The sequence below is a fragment of the Maniola jurtina genome, chromosome 9 (assembly GCF_905333055.1).
Source record: "Maniola jurtina chromosome 9, ilManJurt1.1, whole genome shotgun sequence".
Classification (NCBI taxonomy): domain Eukaryota; kingdom Metazoa; phylum Arthropoda; class Insecta; order Lepidoptera; family Nymphalidae; genus Maniola; species Maniola jurtina.
In genome coordinates, this window is record NC_060037.1 from 7792889 (window position 1) to 7814147 (window position 21259).

Sequence of the window (21259 nt, forward strand, 5' to 3'; positions counted from 1 at the left end):
GCCTACAATTTTAAAAAAATATTCACGCTCTATAATTGGATTATTAATGATAGTATAAACATCTTACGCTACGAAGTTATTAAGGTGGAAGCGACGGGTCTGCCCGCGAAATTCAAATTTTACTTGGTTTTTCGCGATTTGTAAACTATTACGACAACGTAGGCATAGGGCTCTTTAATTGCGGCCATGGCAATATTATCATCACAGGTTTATATAAAAATTTTTACCTGAAAGGGTCCAGTTTAAGAAATTAATTCTATTATCGACTAATTTGTGAGAGTCGATACTAGAACTAATTTGAAATAAAATGTTAGGTGAAATAGCAAAAGATTACCCATGTGCGCCGGCAATTTCGGTCGAACGAACAGCATCACCCTAAAATATATAAATAACTAATTAACTAAGTTAGAATAAAATAATATAGTAAAAGTAAAAACGTAGGTAGAAGTAATTTGTTTGTCGGTCCGAAAAAAATATATCGAAAATACCTTTCGATAGTTCGAATTTTATATCGATATATTGAAAATATCGATATATCGAATAAATAACATCGATATATCGATGTATGGAATTTTTTAGACACTAGTATAATAGTTATCTGTGGACAATCCTAAAAAGTGCAAGACAGCAAGAAATTAGAAAAGAACAAAATCAAATCAATCACAAACCTGAAACCTGTGAGCAAAACTTGAAATCGGAAATTTTACAAATATTTTTTAAAAAGCACGAGTTTGGAATCTCGAGTAATTCTGTTATGTGCTGATTATTTATTTCTAAGTGTACATGAGTTAAAATTATTAAGTACGGTGTACTGTGCTGAGGAAAATATTGATTTTATGTTGCCCATATTTTTTTAATCATTACTACTTATTGATTCTGTATTTACGAGGTATTCTATTTACTATTTGAAGCATTAGATACTTTATACTTTTCTACATTTTTACTTAAAGTACTTATTTTAAAATTAAAATATTCCTTTAATTTACTATGCACTACATAGGTACCTACTGTAAGCTTGGCCCATATTAATTATCTATAAACGTGTACAAGTTACTGATTAAATATTTGGCGCCACTCAAATCATAACAAATCATAACATCATATTAGAAGGCGTCATTGATTGGCTGAAGTTGTTCAACATCTGATCGATAAACGTACTGTATATAAAATTCTTATAGTTTTTAGTTGATGAATTGTAGCATAATAAAGGATAATATTTGTAATCAATATATAAAATGAAAACATCTTTATTACTTAGACGATTTGTTAAACGAGCTTGATGATTTGTATATTAGTCACTAAGTTTATTCATTGTACAATTTGGATTGGCCGATAACGATAAGATAAAAAGGGGAGTGGCTAATAAACGTGGAGAGGTTACCTGTAAGAGTAGTTTTTAAAACTACGACATTCGAAAATATACTAACGTAAGAGGAACAACATTTATTTGACACAAATGTAAAAGTTAATAAATTTAAATATGAAATAAAAGTGTAATAATTTATCATAAAGATTGTGTTTGTGATTTCGTCAGACCTTACCCAAAAGGTCAGAAGAGGGACATCAAGAAAATATAATATTTTCTTGTCACGCTCACGACTCAGAGAAACAAGTGGAAATATACAGAGGAACGAGAAAGAAGTGGAGGTCTAGTAGACCACAGACATTTTGGAGCACAAGGCCAATATTTGGGCCTCAATATATCAAAGTACCTAGTCATGGCATCAAAGGATTTCTGGATAAACGGGTAGGATCTTTCCATGATTTTATTTTTATTGATACCTATTAATGGTAATTTTTTTTTTATTTGTGTGGGTTTTCGTTTTGTTTGTTCTACATTTAGTTATCATTTTGTTAAAAAGCTTTGCTCCGAGTTGGAATGGAAATTATATAACGTTATGATACCTAGAATTACCCACATGTTTATAATTCATCTTGTATATTGGTTATACAAATGCGATCGACCTTCAAATTGTGGTTTAAATAACATTGAGGTATTTAGAAGGCTTATTTTACAATGAAAAATGAAAAATGTTTATTTACAAAATACAGTCTTGTACAATTTTCCTGTGTCTGTGTGGTGGTACCCGCACTAGGTTATCCTGTATCGTGGGTACAATGGAATAGATAGTGAACATAGTGTTAAACAATATAAAAAGTGTGGTTTACTTAATGATGGGCGTTATTGTTACTTTTAAATAGTTTTCAGGATGTATCTACTATGTCCTGCCGGGGTTTTATTTCTCATTAAATGATTTCACAGGTGAATATCTCACGGAACGTGGTATTTCAATCTTCACACTTGTAATCGTGTGCCGAATTAGTTTGGTTAAGAGTTACGATAGGGATTTATTTTCACATAGTGGTTTTGTTTTACGGAAGGTGAATTTCTGGATTTAGGTTCAATCGTTTGCTGCATTCATTGTATAGATAGATGTTTTCCTTTTTCTAGCACACAGTGACGCGATATTATCACACAGCACTCATTGGGCATCTTGAATGTTGTTTTGTGAAATTATTATTTTTTGTAAACCGCTTTGGGATAAGGTAGAAAAAGTTACATGAAATAGCTTTTCGTTTTACGCCTGCCAGTGAAATAATCCGTCTCTACTTGTAATGGTTACTAAGTGATTGGGGATATAAAATGTTAATTGATAAAAATGAAGGTGATCCGTTGTAATAAAGTGATAGTGATCAGGGTTAATAAATTGAGCATTTTGAGAAATATAAATCCTAAAATGGGTGTAAAAGTAGGTTTATCTTATCTGGTTATTCTTTAACTAAATTTAAAATTATGGTAGGTAGGTAGTCAGATAGTTTTAAATACGGGGTGCATAAATAAGTGTTTTTTTTTACAAAAGTGAGGAGAAATGTTTTTATTTATCTATTTTTACCACTTGAAACGCGTAATGTTTGAGTTTCAAACATAACTTTGCTGATAACAGCTCACCATGAACAACCCATGGCCGGCCCACTACTGAGCAACAAGTGTCTCCTCACAGAATGAGAAGGGTTTAGGCCGTAGTCTACCACGCTAGATAACAGCTAATTTACTTTTAATACTGGCACAATAATTTGAGTACTACGAGTAGTAGGTAGGTATAGTATATGGGCAGCGGGGTTTTTTTTTTACCTGTATTCACGCAATTAACTGTGTACTGCCGCATTTAAATGCAATATGATTTTGTTTTTATTGGATTAACATCGCTTGGCGGGTTAAATTCCTGGCAAATGTTCTATTAAAATTAGAGTAAGTTTTTTTTTATGGTAATATACCTACAGTACTGCCCTTAGGGCAGGGCGCGATAATAAGTACCTACTACCAAAATACTATTTTCTTTGTTGTACGAAAGAAATTTTAGGCAAATATCTTTGCACTACGCTCGCGTTTGTGGCATGACATTATCCCAGAAATATATTTTAAAAAAAATTCACGCTCGCTTGACTCGCTTCGCGATAGTTCAGTTTCGATATGCATTTAGTTAACAAAACTCTCAGGAAACCACGTTTGTTGTGCTCTCGAAATTGATCAGTCTATTTGATAAAATCGAAATGCGGTGCCTTATAAATTTCGCTTAGGAGCGCCGGTAGTATCTCATGATAATAATATGAATATTGATCATAATTTTTTTTTTAGGCTGATTAAGCATTGAAGGTTTTTCGGCTGGTCTGGCATTTCGCCTGATTTTATGTTTTTGCTTATTTAGCGCGTTCAGGAAAGCTTTGACAACGTTTTATAACATGAGTATATATTTTTTTTTGTGTTAGTTACCCAAACAGAAAAAAAAAGCATTAAAGATGTGGGACCGAGGGATAAATCTAGTGTGATTTTTGGTTGGATTATGAAGTTGTAGTTAGGGTATTTAAAATAGAAAGATTTCAATTGTAGGAAATGATGTAAAACATGTTGAGGATAAGTTGTGTAATAAAGTCGATAATTCACTTGTTGGATGTCACACGATCTCATTGCGAGGAGGAATCTTTTTCTTGTCTCCTTTTTTTTTTAAATACGGTGTTCTGACGGGTTTTTATTTACGTCTCGGATTATTGAATACTTTCGGTGTTTGATTGGACGGTTAGAGGTTGCAAAAGCAATCGCCCTCTAATTAAATCATCTATTTAGGCATTAGTTCAATTTGGATTAAATCTCGCGAAAAGCCACGGTGGCTGTCTCTCGCGCGTCTTGGAAAGACATTCCTAATGCCTGTTTTTCTGAGGGAGGGATGCATTATCAAGTGAGATGAGCTGCGATGTTTGCGGCTGATTATTTTGGAAAATTTGCAATCGTGGCAAGTGGAGTAAAGTTTGACTAAACTATTTAATGAACTAAGTATATAATGGATTTGGTGAATGGTTATATTATATAACATTTTGATAAATGGATGAATTTGAAGAGTGTATGTATGTGGTTGATGCACATTTGTTTCATATTTTTACTTAAGTTATAAAGTATTACATTTGGTGAGTAGTTATTTATATTTGGTAGGGTAGGTTTGATAAACAGGTAGTTATCTTGATTAATAAGTGACTTATCATTTTATAAATGCGTACTTTAATGTTTGATGAACTGGTATACTTGATAAATGTGCATATTTTCATACTTCAAAGACAAGTTGTACCTATTAGTTTCTTCAAGCTTTTAGTTGCTGATAATTATATCAACATTCTTTAGAGCGCATGTCCTATGGACGAAATCGTTTATACATACTTTCACTGTTTGAAATGTTACAATCATAAAGTTATAGTTATGACTAGAGGGGGTCATAGCTTGTTGCCGCTCTTGTACATCCATGTGTCAACTAGGTATTGTTATCAGTATATTTCAGGGAACCTCCGTTCGGGTGAAAGCGATAGCTGTTGGATAAATGCTTGTTGGGTTATCAGAAGACCGTGTAGTCTTCGATGAGGTTACTTGTAAATATTATAGCGAAATAGTAAGTTTAAAAATAGAATGAGGCTAAACTAAAAAAAAATGAGACAAAGATAAAAATAATAACTTAAAGCATTGAAACAGCATAAAGTGAAATAGTAACTTACAAACTATACATACATATTTACGAATTATGTAGATAGATATAGTATTACTGGATTACGTATATCAAATAAGAATACTGTCAGCTCATGTTTTGTTTTCGGCGTGGTAATTTTACGCTTAAAACTCATAAGAGATATCATGAGGTTCGCTTTCTGTAAAAGTTATTAGCTTTAACAGTTAATTGATTTATTACATTATTTATTTATTATACACTCAACAAGTAAAAGTATTTTGTTTTGACAAAATCCAAAGAAGTACCTATTGGATTAATAAGGCAAGGTACGAAGCATTGGCTGGATTTTACAACATTTAAAGTTTCCTGTTCATTTTTATCATTGAGTTAATCTGAGGCGGAAGGATCCTCTTGAAAATTTTTAAGATTAAGTTATTAGTAAGGAAGTATATTTTGCTTAGGTTAGTTTAAAATGTACAGCCGGTAATTTAAAAAAAAATATATATATATTTAATTTTACATAATAGGTGAAGCTGGTTGATGCACCAAAAATCGAATTATCATAGGAATTTAATTAAGCCAACATTTTTATTTATTATCAACTTCAAATATACAGTAGCAAACTGATTAGTTGGAATACATGCAGTGATTGGAATATTTAAGTTCCGATAGAAGAATCTATATCGTGGCTTGTTCCTTTATGGACAAGAATATTTTTTTTGACTCGTGGGACCACTTACACAAAATATCAACGTTCGGTTTGGAAGTCTTCCATGGCTATTCCTACAGTTCCATGACGTATTGAAGAGGTTAACACTTTGTCGCTCACCACATCAACCAGCACGGCATTTGGGTATGATGGATGGATGTAGATAGGTACACATTTGATGGGGGGGGGGGTTTAGTGGTTTGTATCAATAGGAACCAGGGGTTGAATGAGGAAGGCTGAGGACAGTACGTGTGGTGCTTACTAGGGAAGGTTTATGTTCAACAGTGACCTTATGTACAGTACGAGGATGAATCTTTTACGAAACGAATAAAGGAAAATCGAACAGATGCGGGTCATTACGGTTAACATATAAAATAATGTATAAGGTACCTACTTTCTTCTAATCTTTATGATCGATCAGCTTGTGATAGAGATCTTGATGTCGTAGAGAATAGAGATGTATCGAACGGAATATTTATTTCATTTTTTTTCCTGCTATTATGTTGATATCGCTTTTCTCTATGAAAAGGAATTAATGATAAACTAATAGGTATCATTCGGCGGCGAGTCGCGACTGTGTCGTTCCCAGGGTCGAATTTGGTAGTTCTGCTTATGTTACTCGAAACGACAAAGTACGCCATATGGTGCATATTATGGCTAAAATAAAATATATAAGTATCATGTGAAATTATAAATCAAAGATTCTTTTTGCATGTAGATATTATATGGTTAAGAGGCACAAGTGACGCAACTACTGTACCCTGGCGTTTGTTTAACATTGTCCATTAGTACTTCAGAATGTGGATTTTGCTAAAAAAAAAAAAAAAAAAAAAAAACAATAGGTAATTGTAAGAAATATGGGAAGCGTAATCTGCATTAAAAGAAAAAGTTTGAATTGGAAGCAACCAGGCATAGGATTTTCATACATCCGTAATCACGTTCCTTTCAACTCTCTATCTATCACGGTTCACGATACGCCGTTCACGGTTCAGGCCGTGACGCACGTGCAGACGGACAGACGGACGGAGAGCAGAGGTTTAGAAAATAGGGTCTCGTAGGCACCCTTCGAGGGGTACGGAACTGGAGAAAACTAAATTATAATAATGATAATAGGTTTTTTAGGTTACCAAGTAAAATTACTTCTCTTAGGTCGGATTGTATTATGATGGATGCTTATGAAACAAAATTAAATGAACGGTCTACTCAAAGTGTTTTATGTTTGCAGGATCCAAGGATGTTGGAAATGAACAAATGAGGGAAAGGATGACCCAAAACTAGGTATGGGTCAGGGACACAAAGTCCCAAGGAAGGAAAGGACGAAAAAGTAAGCCCCGAGGTTACGGGCTATGGACAAAAAGTCCTATAGGAGGAAGGAGGTGGACCCTAGGATAAGGGTCATTAAAAATTTGGATCTGGAGGGAAATAAGGACAATCATATATGTATCCCGGTAGAAGAGAGACGCGCCAGGGCTCGGAATCCGCGATTTTCCAATAAGAAGGGAAGAAGAAAATATGTGCGTAAAACTATTGCGTTGAAAGTGTATGAAAATGTTTTGTGATTTAAATCGAGAACTGGCGGCGATTAACTTTAAGTTTAAAGAGTTTATTTTATCAAAAGGACAAGAAGTTCACTTACACGTATTCATATTAAGAATCGCTCCCGATTCTAAATATAAATATAGAAGAAAACATAATCTTTAAAGGTATGGTGACTATACAATAATATAAAAAGTCAAAACACGTTATATTCGTTAACAAACTATACCTACATCTAGCTAAGATATCTATGGTGTTTGACACTGTTTGATTAAACTTTAAACTTTGTAAAAGATTTTTCCTCCAGTATGAGTTTCGGCAAGTACATTATGTAGTAGAGCTAGGTAGTTTTCATACCATAATTAGTCCTAGCTTTATGTAATTGTAGCATAATAGGTATGTTCGTTTTGTGTACCATATTTATGAGATTTAGCTTTAAAGTGATGCGTGTATGTACGGACTTTAATAGTATTTTCCTAACAAATAGACATATTTTGAATTTGTATAATTGACTTATATAATATAGTTCATCAGTTTTCTTATATAATTCTTTAGTGGGGAGGAGAGTCTAGTTGGAACAGAACTTTTAACAATTTATTTTGAGATACTTGAAACCCTTTAAAGTAGTTTTTAGTAATTAGTTTTACATGCTCATCCCCAAATCTCTATTGAGTGTTCCTGTAAAATATTGGCTTGTGAGTTATAATTGATACTTCGGACTTTATGCATATACCTACCTTCTTTGATTAAATTGAGGCCTCCTTTAGTTGCTACTGGTCTCGCAATTTTTGATATCTTTATGATTTTTGAAAAATTATTTATAAATTTAGAGTGTCTGCATCTTTTTATTTTAATATTAGCGGAAGAGAACAGAAAAATGAATTTTAGATTAAAGGCTAAATTTGAGTGCTACTGTAGACTGGCAGGTAAAGTTGCGAGGGTAAATAGTTTGGAATTGAATTGAGTTTGTCTGCTATTTTCTAATTATATCGGATGGAAAGGGTTGCTGCGAGTGCCCTAAAATTAAGTTGCAATCATAATCAATACCAATGTAACAATAAAACTGTATATTCTTTCTAGTTAAGGTTAGCAAGAATATTAATTTAATTAATTACTATCTTAATTTTTTTTTTGTTTTGTTGAACTAAGTATTTGTCATTTTGGTTGTGAAGTTTACATGTTACTTAAGTTTTAATTTTTTTTTAAAAGCGATGAGACTCGCTTAAAACAGGATGGCCGAGCTGTAAGCTTGGCCCATATTAATTATCTATAAACGTGTACAAGTTACTGATTAAATATTTGGCGCCACTCAAATCATAACAAATCATAACATCATATTAGAAGGCGTCATTGATTGGCTGAAGTTGTTCAACATCTGATCGATAAACGTACTGTATATAAAATTCTTATAGTTTTTAGTTGATGAATTGTAGCATAATAAAGGATAATATTTGTAATCAATATATAAAATGAAAACATCTTTATTACTTAGACGATTTGTTAAACGAGCTTGATGATTTGTATATTAGTCACTAAGTTTATTCATTGTACAATTTGGATTGGCCGATAACGATAAGATAAAAAGGGGAGTGGCTAATAAACGTGGAGAGGTTACCTGTAAGAGTAGTTTTTAAAACTACGACATTCGAAAATATACTAACGTAAGAGGAACAACATTTATTTGACACAAATGTAAAAGTTAATAAATTTAAATATGAAATAAAAGTGTAATAATTTATCATAAAGATTGTGTTTGTGATTTCGTCAGACCTTACCCAAAACTACTATGTAGGTACATTTTGCAACTTGAACTATGTATGTAAATTGTATTAAAATTAAAAATTTCTTTACATATCATAGATACTTCGAAGTTATTCACTATAAATTTCTATAAACTAATATTTTAATTCCTTGATTTTGGAATAGGTGTGATTATAACTTTTTTATGAATTAGGTACTTAATATTTTCTTTCACTTCAGCTTAAAGCAGTGAATCACTAAATACCTAAAATGGATCCTGGTAAACATATTTTGACTGATACTGTATCAGACCAACTGTATCCTGCTTTGTTTCAATGTTTTACTATTATCTTGTGTGGGTAAGTGAGATAAGCCATAAACATTTAAATTTCTCTTAATAAGATTAGGTACAACTACCCAGTACAAAGTTAGGATTTTTAAATGAGAATTTAGATTATTTAAAGAAAGCTTGCGAATGAGTTGCCAAATAGTTAGTACCTACTTTGGACAAATAATTTTTATTTTGACTCAACAAATACATCTAATATCCTTGGAAAGAAGCAGTTGTTACTTTGGGGAATTCCATATTTTATTTATTGTATTTACATTATTCTTACAACTATTTACATTGTATTCTTAGCGCCCTGAAATCTTGGTGACTTGTCTGGGCGCTGCACATTCCTCTAAAAATTAACTGTATGATATACGGGTGAGACTACTCAGTACACTCAATACAATATTATGTCGGTATAAGATAATATATTATGCAAGGTAGGGTACCTACTTGGTTGCACAGCGCACAAACATTAGGTATTTATGGCGCTCTGCACCGAGGCGATGCTAGCCAACTCGTTACCGGATATATGTAGTTGTAGGTATATAAAAGGAATTATAAATTGACCTCTAAGAAACAGTAACAAATAAGAGCCAAATCTCCACAGAATGTGATAAAATTAAAAATCAAGTATTTGATATTAAATGTCTGATAAAATGTTTTAGTTGATTTTGTTGGGAAAGCTAAATTCAAAAATAAAATTTTTAACACCAGGTATCGTTTGATGACTGAGACAATAGGTATGAGAAATATTAACTTTATCAAAAAATAGTGTAGGTTTTTTCCATGAAATACTATATTTTTAAAAACATACTTACTAGGTATATTTTTTAGAATTTTCTGTAAAATACTATATTCCGCCGAAAAAATGTTCCCCTAATCATCGCTGGCCCACTACACTACTGAGCATGGGTCTCCTTTCAGAATGAGAAGTGTACAGTGATTATTAGTAATTATAATTAAATTGATGTTTTATTTCAGGTATATAGCTGGAAGGCTAAATATTGTTTCCAAGGTTGAATCAAAAGGCATTGCAACATTTGTTGGCACATTTGCCTTACCATCCCTCATATTTCTATCACTGGCCCGACTAGACTTCAGCAGTGTGAACTGGACATTTCTACTGGCAATACTTTTAGCAAAAGGACTTGTATTCTTTGCAGTTATGATTGTCACACTTTCAGTAACAAGACCCATGAACTTGGGGCGGGCAGGGATATTTGCAATATTTTGTACACAAAGTAATGATTTTGCTTTGGGATATCCAATAAGTAAGTAATAGTTAATCATAAAATTGTACTGTCAGTTCATCATATCTGTTTTGAGGAAAAGAGCTTGTGGCAAAAGCTATATATTATACTTTTAGCTACCCCTGCATGGTGTCATGATGGTACTACAATACTAAGTTACAAGATAAGTGACAATCTCCCTGGCACAGTGGTCAGTACTGTAGTCCCATGATGCTGTGTAGAAACTGTTCAGAGTGATTCGTAAAAACCGGAATCAAAAATTTTTTTATTTTATTAAATTAAACTTTTGTAAGTACTTTTGAATCGTCAAATGCATTCTACTAATTCGGAGTGCCGAGAAAAACCAGCAAGAAACTCGGCGGTTGCTCTTTTCAAAGATTTGATATACAATATTACACCATGTATAAAAGTAATTAAAGTTTCGCGAGATTGCAGAGCAAACTCCATATCATGCTCTTTTATCATTTACATAACCTTTGTATTAGGAGCATTATTTTAATGGATTTTTAAAATTTGTATTTGTTTAAATTAGTAAAGGCTTAGTAAAAAGTTGGCATATGCCTTACCTGTTGAGTAACTTCAACCAGTAAGCTGTATGCCAATTTCATCATCCTTCACTTGTATAATCCATCGTATTTTTCTTTTTATAAAAAAATATGGATATCTTTTCTTTTTAACATTTCAGTCAATGCAATATATGAAAAGACCCACCCTGAGTATGCTCTGTACTTGTACTTAATGGCCCCTATATCTCTTGCTATACTCAATCCTCTGGCATTTGTTCTAATGGAGATTCATAAACAACGGCAATATCCGCAAGCACGTACACCTGAAGCTCAGCATCGGCTTCACCACTTAAAGATGTTCCTACAGTTGTCTAAAGGCATTATCTTCAATCCAGTGCTTGTCATGACAGTGCTGGGCATCATTGGTAATGTTGCTTTTAAACACCGACTGTCTGTTTACATTGAGGGTTTGTTAGATGTAAGTTTAACATATACTCTCCTTACTAATTTAGCTACTTAAAAATAGCTGCTTTTAATACCTTTCATTGTGTTGCTTCATCCTGTGAAACAAAGTGGCCAATTCTGTTGGCACATAATCTCTCAAATAATAGGTGTATCTATTGCTATCCCTTTCATAATGCTTCCTGCTGTGGGAAAAGATAGCACTAGATTTAGAGATTTTAGTTTAAAGAGAGTGTACAACAGAATCATTTTTACAATCTCAATTGTTTGATTAGCTCAATTTATGGTATTCTTCAATTGCTCTATTTCTTGAGCACCTGTGGCTTTATTACGGTAAAATGACAGCTGCAATATCACAATAGCAATCACCTATGATTGATAAATTCAGTCAGTCACAACAATTGCGATTGTAATAATGATTGGGCACAAACTGTGACTGAACAGTCAAGCATACAAATCAGCAAACAAAGCAATGTGCATGAATCTTGACTTTGAAGCAACTGTCTTTTTAATATGTTAAAATAATTGCAGGTCTTTGGCCAATCCTTCTCAGCAGCAGCATTGTTTCTATTGGGATTGCGTATGGTTGGTCAAATAACAAGGTTGAAGGGACCTGCACTTTTACTGCCATGTGTCTTGATCATGGTTAAACTGTAAGTATAATATTAGAGGGAAAAATAGTTGTCTAATTTGCCATCAATTAAAATTTAGCTCCACCAGACCTAATCTGAGTCAATTTAGAAATCTATATAAATATAAAAAAATCTAGCCAAGCGCGAGTCGGACTCGCACACGAAGGGTTCCGTACCATCGTGCAAGATATAACAATACTTATGCACTTTTTAATTTATTTTAATTTGCATGGCAGCCATTTTGAAATTCGCCATCTTAGTTTTCTGTCCGTCTGTCGTGTTGTAGTAGGTAGGTCGTATAGCACAAGTAAAGGAAAAAAATTCGAAAACTATGTAGATACTATCTTATATTTATTATTTGTTTTGTCCTCAGGATCATTTTACCAGTCATACTGCGAGAATGTGTCAGCACATTGGATGCTGGAGTTAATGCAACTGAAACTCAAGCTCTGTCCACATACGCTTTCCTGTATGGGACAATACCGACTGCGCCCGCTGTGTTTGTCTTCTCTAATCTATACCAATTAGAGATTGACTTGGTAAGAATTTATCAAATAATTTATTATTAAACTCTAGTCAAAAAAAAATTCGACAACAGCGACGTATGAAGCATCATCCAAACCTGATCAAAGTGACTAAGAAGCGGGCACCTCAGATGCGCGGCGGTCGTCTCCCACCTACCATGAAACACCGAGAAGGGAGTTGATTCCACAGTTTGCACAACAAGCGGTCGAAGTGCACCCAGCGCCCAGGTGGTGAGGGTGACATTGCGTGCGGTGGCGTGCGGTGCGGTTGTAGAAAAAGGAGACTAGAATGAGGTCAAACAACTCTTCAAAGCACTCCCCATTATAAATGCAATAGAACACGCAGAGAGAGCTTACGTCTCTGTGGTGCTCCAGGCTAACATCATTTATTATTTTGATTGAACAATAATATTATTTTTAGGTGGCGTCATCCATGGTGATATGCACTTTCCTCTCAGCGCCGATAATTTTCCTCTCAGCTCAAATGATGTCAATAAACAAGGACTACGCGGACTATATAACGAAGTTCGGTTTCGACCTCTCCATAGTATCTCTACTCGCAGCACTATGGGTGTTGATTGTTTTCTCTGTCACCAAGAAGTATAAGAGAATGCCGCATAGATTGACACTCAGCCTCAATATAACTCAGGTAAAGAATATGTACTCTAATTAACTTTAAGAAAAAATTGTAGTAACTTTTTTTTAAATTAAAAATTAAAAAGAGATTTGTATGTCTGTATAATAGTTGAAATGCCACAGATTCCTACTACATACCTACCGATTCGCTTCCTCGTTTCTAATATGCACTGCAAGAAATAAATGATTATGATTATGATTATTTATTTCTTGCAGTGATATACTATGACTACTATGATATACTGTGACTATTCTCACAAATTAGTCGATACTTTTAATTAATTTCTTAAACTGGACCTTTTCAAGTAAAGATTTTTATATAAACCTGTGAGGATGATACTGCCACTGTCGGAATCAGAATGCCATAAGCCTACGTTGTCATATTAGTTTACAAATTGCGAAAAACCAAATTAAATTTGAATTTCGGGGGCAAGCCGGTCTCACGGCCCTTAAGAATACTAAATTAATTTAATCTTGGTATTTTCAGATATTCCTTGCTTTAAGTGTGATTTGCACTGGGCCCAACAAAGTGAATGGTTCATCATGGCTCAGTGTAATGTTGCAAGCGCTGCAGCTATTCACCACATACTCCTGTTTCATGTGGACTTCTATGCTCACTGTTGGCATTCTACTTTTAGAGGTAAACAATTTTGATCTCCATTAAATACTTGAGATGACCGACAATTTTATTTTGATAAAGATTAACACTATGCCAGTATAAACACGTTCGAAAGTAAAGCTTTGTTTTAGTCCATATTTGAAAATCATAAATATGGTTTAATTTCATTTATTTGCAGATACACATAAAGGTGTAAACACATAGTGAAATATTGGTTATTGTAAGTTAACCGTAAAAGATAGATATATGTTTTCGCGGGCTTTTTTTGAGAACTTTTTAAGGGAAACAATTCCACCATATATTGTTTTCCTGTAACTTTAACTATTTACTTTAACTCTCAGATGAGGCGATTTTTACTGACTTAATTTATACACATTATTACAATTTAAGTTTTATTACACCAGTTGATTACAAACAAACAAATCTTTCCTCTTTATAATACTAGTAAGTGTAAACTTATCGTACAATACAAAAGAGTACATGTACACCTAAAAATAGATTTTTATAGACAGAAATGGAAATAAGGATCCTAGATTTCGAGAAAAAGTAAAATAGAATAATATGTTGTATTCCCTAGAGTCGGGGTCCCTGTTTCGCGGCGACGCTTTGGCCCGTGCTTGGTTTTGTCGCGTGGGGCACATCTGGGGTTATGGTGACAGTGTTGCTGCTCACTAAAGAGGCGGGACCGATCAACGCCGATGCTTCTGACGCTATTCGCCTCAGTGTGCTCTTCTTTTGTATAACATGTGAGTATTGTAACATTACAACTTATTGTGACGAGCAATACAGACGGCAAAAGACCGAGAAGCCTCTACCAGATAGATGGGCAGATCAGCTGAGGAACTTCAAGTGCAAACACACAATTGCAAGACTAGCCTCCGATAGAAGCCGATGGAAGCAATTAATCCGCACGTGGTTGCAAGAACACCAGGACCATGATCTTCAGAAATAAAGGAACGACTAGAGAGGGAGAGAGAGAGATTGTACTGTAATCTAATGTGATGATGTGACGTTTGGTTTTACCTTGATGGGATGTGTGGCTCATCTGGGGTTTTGGTAACAGTTTTGCTGATCATAGAAAATGGGTTCCATAAACTCCGATGCTTCTGACGCTATTCTGCCCAATGTGAATCCAAACGAAATATTAAAAAAATGCCCTACAGAATCCTGTGAAAATATATTAATAATATACTTAGGAACTCGGAGGAAACCTTTTGTTAGTGTGGACACCGTATACCCATCTTTATCGGTCTTGTAGATACGAAGAAAATTGGCTGTGACAGACTTACAGTCAGACACACTAGTGATCCTATATCAATCAATCAGCCTGTTTGCGTCCACTACTGGACATAGGCCTTCCCGAGAGCGCGCCACCACACATGATCCTCCGCCTTCCTCATCCACTCGCTTCCCGCTATCTTCTTAAGGTCGTCCTATAAGGAAGTGATCCTATAAGGATTCCGTTTTTTCATTCGGACGTACATACCCCTAAAACGGTCATAAAGATGAACTTTTGTACAGTAACCACGGGATGTCTGATCCTGTACGTGAGGTTCCGTCGCCGCAGCTCCGTGTTGCCGCGGTCTGCGCAAGACATGCTCATTGATCCTTCCCCGCCAGACGAGACGTCTAGCCTCGTGGAGAACGCCGAGCCCAACTCGCATACACAGTCTGTGTCTAACTTTGGTAAGTTCTAGAAACTAAGTTAAATGTATCTAATAGGTACCATTTTTAAATGTAATAAAAAGTTAGAGCTTTTTTTAATGTATTAAAAACCGGATAAGTCAACCGGATTCGCACACGAAGGGTTCCGCTCCATCGTATAAGAAATCTCAAACCAATATAATAAAATCTAGTAAACTAGAATGAGGAAATTCTCGGTTTGCTCCTTAGCTATGGATGTCGTTTCATAGTCTACCTAGCGTCAAATGTAGGTAACATTTGACGCCTGCCAATGTAAGTGAAACCTCGGCATTGTTGAAAATTCTAGAGGTTCCACTTCCCAGCACTATAAACTTTATCATAGTTGAGATTTGTTATTGTGAAAAAATAACCTAAGTATAAGTGACCTTGGATGAATTCATCCAAACAATTGACACTAAATAAAATTATTCTCCCTTTTTTTCAATCAAATCAAAAATCAAAGGAATGGATGATCCAGGTAAATAATGATATAAGCCACTCTGTAAGTTAGATAGATAACCACTCTGTAATATTCAGATTACTTGTCATATGAAATAGATCCAGGCCTAGCCAGATCTGTTTCCATGCACAAGCAAACTGTGGAACCATTCAGCAACAAACAACAAATCAAAGTTAATCAATTACTGGTATGACATGACATATGGCAAAAACTTATATGAGGAGCAAATCACTGGTCAGCTTTCTAGGTAGTCACTGTCTTAATCTAAGCCAGCTTTTATACCAACACACATAGTCTTGCTTTTAAATATATTTAGCACATTGCAAGCTGTGTATAAGTGGATGGCACAATACAAAGCTTGGAGTTTCTCTATGGGATCAAATGGGAAATTCGTAAGAGAACCAGAGTAACCGGTATAATTCATCGAATCCTCTAATTCTAATCCAATTTAAGCCTCAATAGCTCAACGGTTATAGGAGCGGACTGAAATCCGAAAGGTCAGCGGTTCAAACCCCACCCATTGCACTATTGTCGTACCCACTCTTAGCACAAGTTTAACGCTTAGTTGGAGGGGAAAGGGGAATGTTAGTCATGATTAAAATGACTAATATTCTTTTAAAAAAATAAAGAAAAATAAAAAAACTGAAGTAGTAATAGGCAGGGCACATAGTTCAAAACCCCGATAGACTTGAAAGAGTAGCGCAGCGTTGGAAGAGTGGTCACTAGGTGGATAGATGAGTCAAAAGAGTCGCAGGGTGCCGCTGGATTCAGGCGCCGCAAGACCGTGGCGTGCGGAAGTCCTTACTCTTGTATATGTCTAGTAGTAGACGTCTATCGGTTGACAGAGATGGTGATGATGCTGTGTATCTGAGATCAAGTAAAATCGGTTTTTAGATCTCTTCTAATAAACCAGATTTACAGGTTGCTACGGGACTATAACAACGACTCCTTCCCCAAATGTGAATGGGAACTGTTGCGGCGATGACCCCAACTGCAACAATGGACTTTTGAATAGTAACACCCGTGATATTGAAGACATGGCCAATAATGGAAGGTAAGATATGTATGGCTTTTAGGAACGTAAGATCGTTTTATTGAACACTAGCTGATGCCCACGACTTCGTCTGCGTGGATTTAGGGTTTTCAAAATCCCGTGGGAACTCTTTGATTTTCCGGGATAAAAAGTAGCCTATGTGCTATTACAGGATATTATCTATCTCCATTTTAAATTTCAGCCAAATCCGTTGAGTAGTTTTTGCGTGAAAGAGTAACAAACATACACACACATACTCACAAACTTTCGCCTTTATAATATTAGTGTGATGGCTCTTCTCACGAATTTGCGAGATCAATAAAGCTATTTCAACTTTGGAGGAGTAAACATGTTCTATCTATTTTGATAATTAATTTGAGTCGGTTTGTTCTTGTTTGCAAGAATCCGTCCCGATCCATGCAAGTGAATCTTAAAAATTTGATTATTTTCAGTACTCAAGATTTTTCATTATTTTTATTTCGTCCAATGTTTTTGTTTTTGTTCATACATCTAACAAATATAGTAGTTGAGTGTAAGATACTTTTCGAGTATGGAATTCCGTTCGTCTGCCGACCCGACTTCCCGCTAGTTTTGCCCCTGGCTATGATGATAGATGGATGAAATCTTTATTGCACACAAAAACATGAAAAGGAACACAACAGAAAAGAAAACAATTGTATGCAAAGGCGGCCTTATTGCTTAAAGCAATCTCTACCTTTGCTGGAAGGAGAAGCTAGTGTTGGATAATACTTACACGCAAAGAATCATTTAGAAAAAAATGTACCTATGTCTGTGTTCGTCTGACTAGGTTAACATGTCTTATAGGGCCTGCGCGTGTCCGCCATCTCAAAAGCTTCGCTGCGGCGACGGCGAGACCTGCCCGTATCTGAACGAGCTGGAGGAGGCGGCCAACGAGCTGGGCCTGCTGCCGCCGGAGCAGAGTCGCGGCCGCGGCGGACAACTGCTCAAACACACCGTGCTCATCATCGCTTACATGCTCATGATGTTCCTAGTGAGTTGTCTCATGAACGACAACAGTTCCGCTGCTGGAGTCACATTATACTATACATGGTTAAAACGTACTGTTTACTAAGTTATTACACTGATTGCGAGTAATTTACTCCTATCGTTGAGGACTTCCGCTGTCTGAATCTTCGAAGATATCATATCTTTTTTTTTTTAAACGCGAGCAAACGTGCATGAGGGTCACTTGATGCTAAGAGATTACTGACGCCCATGAACATTTGCAGCACCAGAGGAACGTCATTTAAAAAAAAAATGTGTTGAATTGAGAACTATCTCCTTTTTGAAGTCGTCTAAAACATATTCAATTGTTCTTAACCAAAAATGGCTTTCTCCCAGGATATGACCTACACTGGATGGAAAATAATGCGCAAAGACCAAGCTGGAGTATTCATCGAAATAGAATACCTCGACACGGCCGCAGTGACCGGACAAGCTCTGATAATGTTCATACTGTTTGGACTGGACCCGGAGGAAATGTTGATACCTGCCATCCGATACTTGAGGAAGAAATGGTAAGATATTTCGCTTTTTAGGGTTCCGTACCTCAAAAGGAAAAACGGAACCCTCACTTTGTTGTATGTCTGTTTAAAATGAATGTGTAATATTTCATTAATATGTCACCCTGATAAAATCGTGAACTTTTGTAGGAGTGATAAATTACGAATTTCAATTACATATTAGTATGCAAAAAAACCCGACCAAGTGCAAGTCAAACTCGCGCACCAAAGGTTCCGTACTTTTCGACATTTTGCACGATATATCAACAACTATTGTCTAAAAACAAATAAAAATCTGTTTTATGTACAGGTAAAGCCCTTACATATGATACTCCACTTGATATAGTTATCTTACTTTGAAAACTGAAAATACTAATTATTTGTTCATGAGCATATTTTCCGGCAAAGCCGTATTGCCAAGCTTTCCGGTATGATGGCGTGTAGAAACCAAAGGGGTGTGGGTTTAATAAAAAACTGCCATCTAGATTAGCCCGCTTCCATCTTAGACTGCATCATCACTTACCACCAGGTGAGATTGCAGTAAAGGGCTTACTTGTATTTGAATAAATAAAATAAAAATTAATTGAAAATTGTTTGACTTTGAAAATTGAAGGTACGGCGCTGACACCGTGGTGTTGCCAGCGGTGGAAGACCTCAGTTTCGAAACCAAGCACGTGTGTGATCAATTCATCACACATCATCTTGACCGCTGCAGGGAAGCTATCGCGAAGGATACCAGGTAAGTCAACCCATATCGATCATACATTTAAAAAAAATTAGCAGTCAGTGTGGACTGCCGAGTCTGACAGAAGTGAAAACTTAAAACTTTTTTTAGTTTTACTTAAAAGGATTTTCAATATATAACGTCATGTACCATCAAACTTAAAGCTACAGAGGCATATTGTCAACATAAACATATCGGTGACAGCAGTTTTCATTTCAAAAATGCCATCAATAAAGCTGTGCAATAAAGACATTTGCCTCCAATACAACTTATAACAGTATCAATGATAAAGAACCCAATTAAAATTATAAACACGGAACCTTAGTATCGATGTCCTGTTAAACATACAGAATATCATAGTAGTCGAGCCATAGCTGAAATCATAATCAATCATGGGACTATTATTTGAATTTGGAATTTTAATTTTCCAGGTGGCGCATGCGCACGTACCGCAACGTATTCCGCGGGTCGTGCCTAGTGCGCTGGCTTATACAGTGCGGACTGGCGGCCGATGAGCAGGAGGCCGTACACTACGCGCGACACCTGCTCGACGGACGCCTCATCGCGCACATCCACAACAAGCACCACTTCACCAACTCGCCGCTGCTCTACACCTTCACATAAACCCCTCATGCAGTGAGTGGTTTATATAAACGTATATATTAAAAAATGTACGTACCCATGTGTAGACACAGAATCACCTATAGCACAAAATTAATTCCATCTAAAAATTACTGTGATGTTTCAACGCATACTTTCCGACATATCCCTTGAAAAAAATCTTTTCATTCACATTTTATATTATGGTGTATCCAGTCTTTTGACGTAGTGGTTACGTAGTGTCTCGATATTAGGATCTGGTTTGAATTATGGCTATTTGTATAATGGCTATTATTAATCAATTTGTACTTGTATATTGTTTCAGTATTTTATTTTTGCGGGTACTTTTACTTATCTGCCATCAACCCCCCCTCAAAGCCAATAGATATTTAGTTTCTAAACTTTTATATCTTTTTCGAAGTTCTTTTTATCATGCTCCTTCTGTTACAATGTATTTTTTAATCAATGGAACTGACCATCAATTTTAATATACCAGTGAACTCCACTCCCATTATTATCAATGTAATTTGCCCATACTGGTCATTTGTTGTGATTGTTTTAAGGATTTTGTTACGTATTTTTAGTTTTGATAGTTCGTCAAATTACCTCTAAGTCGAGTTTAGAATACTGGATCTTTATCTGATCTGTAGTTTTCTAGTTTGTAATACAAGCTGTTCTAGAATCTGTATTCACCCAGTGATGCTAATTCGGTTGCATACGAATCTTTAAACTAATTGACTATGGCTAATTCTATAGTAAACAATCTCTAAATTAAATTGACAAGTCTAACGGCCGAAATTAATTACCTATCTATCTGTAATCTGTCAATAAATTTCTTAGCAACATTGTTACTTGTCAAAGACCATTCAGTTTTTGACAAAAAACAACGTTGCTCAGCAACTTATCGACACATTACAGATAGATTGGTTTTTAATTTCGGCCGTTAATCTAGTGCTATCCTTATCCATAGAAAGTGTCGAAAGGTAATGCAATGGATTTAGATCTGTCAGTTCAGAGATTGTATGCAACACAATTGGCCGTATTGCTGTCCTTTTCCCTGGGTTATGTTGTGAAAAGGATGGCTTACACCTTTTAGCTTGAAATCTATAGAGCGCACTTTGACTTTGCTTAGACTTAAGTTTCAGTTAAAACGAGACAGATTTATGCCAGCGGTATGACGCTGTCTCGTTTTAACACTGTCTTACCAAAGTCTAGTCTGAGCAAAGTCAAAGTCTATCGTTTTATTTTAGAGATTTGTTTACGGCCTAACTATTAGTTTAGAACTATAAAAGTAGGTTTA

The 21259-nt window shown here is 35.3% G+C and overlaps 1 protein-coding gene across 4 annotated transcripts; it reads left to right on the forward strand.

The window, feature by feature from the left end:
- Positions 1–607: 607 nt before the first annotated feature.
- LOC123868127 (integral membrane protein GPR155) lies at positions 608–19997 on the forward strand. 4 transcript variants are annotated; one of them, XM_045910503.1, is made up of 17 exons: positions 608–889; positions 6728–6732; positions 9214–9332; positions 10289–10578; positions 11243–11541; positions 12057–12178; positions 12531–12696; positions 13103–13330; positions 13805–13957; positions 14514–14682; positions 15458–15622; positions 16083–16097; positions 17001–17133; positions 17938–18124; positions 18475–18650; positions 19249–19374; positions 19791–19997. In XM_045910503.1, exons 3-17 carry the CDS (start codon positions 9244–9246, stop codon positions 19981–19983), a joined length of 2511 nt encoding a protein of 836 aa, XP_045766459.1. In that variant the 5' UTR covers positions 608–889; positions 6728–6732; positions 9214–9243; the 3' UTR covers positions 19984–19997. The 4 variants fall into 4 exon arrangements, with proteins under 4 accessions (XP_045766459.1, XP_045766458.1, XP_045766460.1 ...); XM_045910502.1 differs by lacking the exon at positions 6728–6732; XM_045910504.1 differs by lacking the exon at positions 6728–6732 and having other exon boundaries at positions 608–743.
- Positions 19998–21259: the final 1262 nt, after the last annotated feature.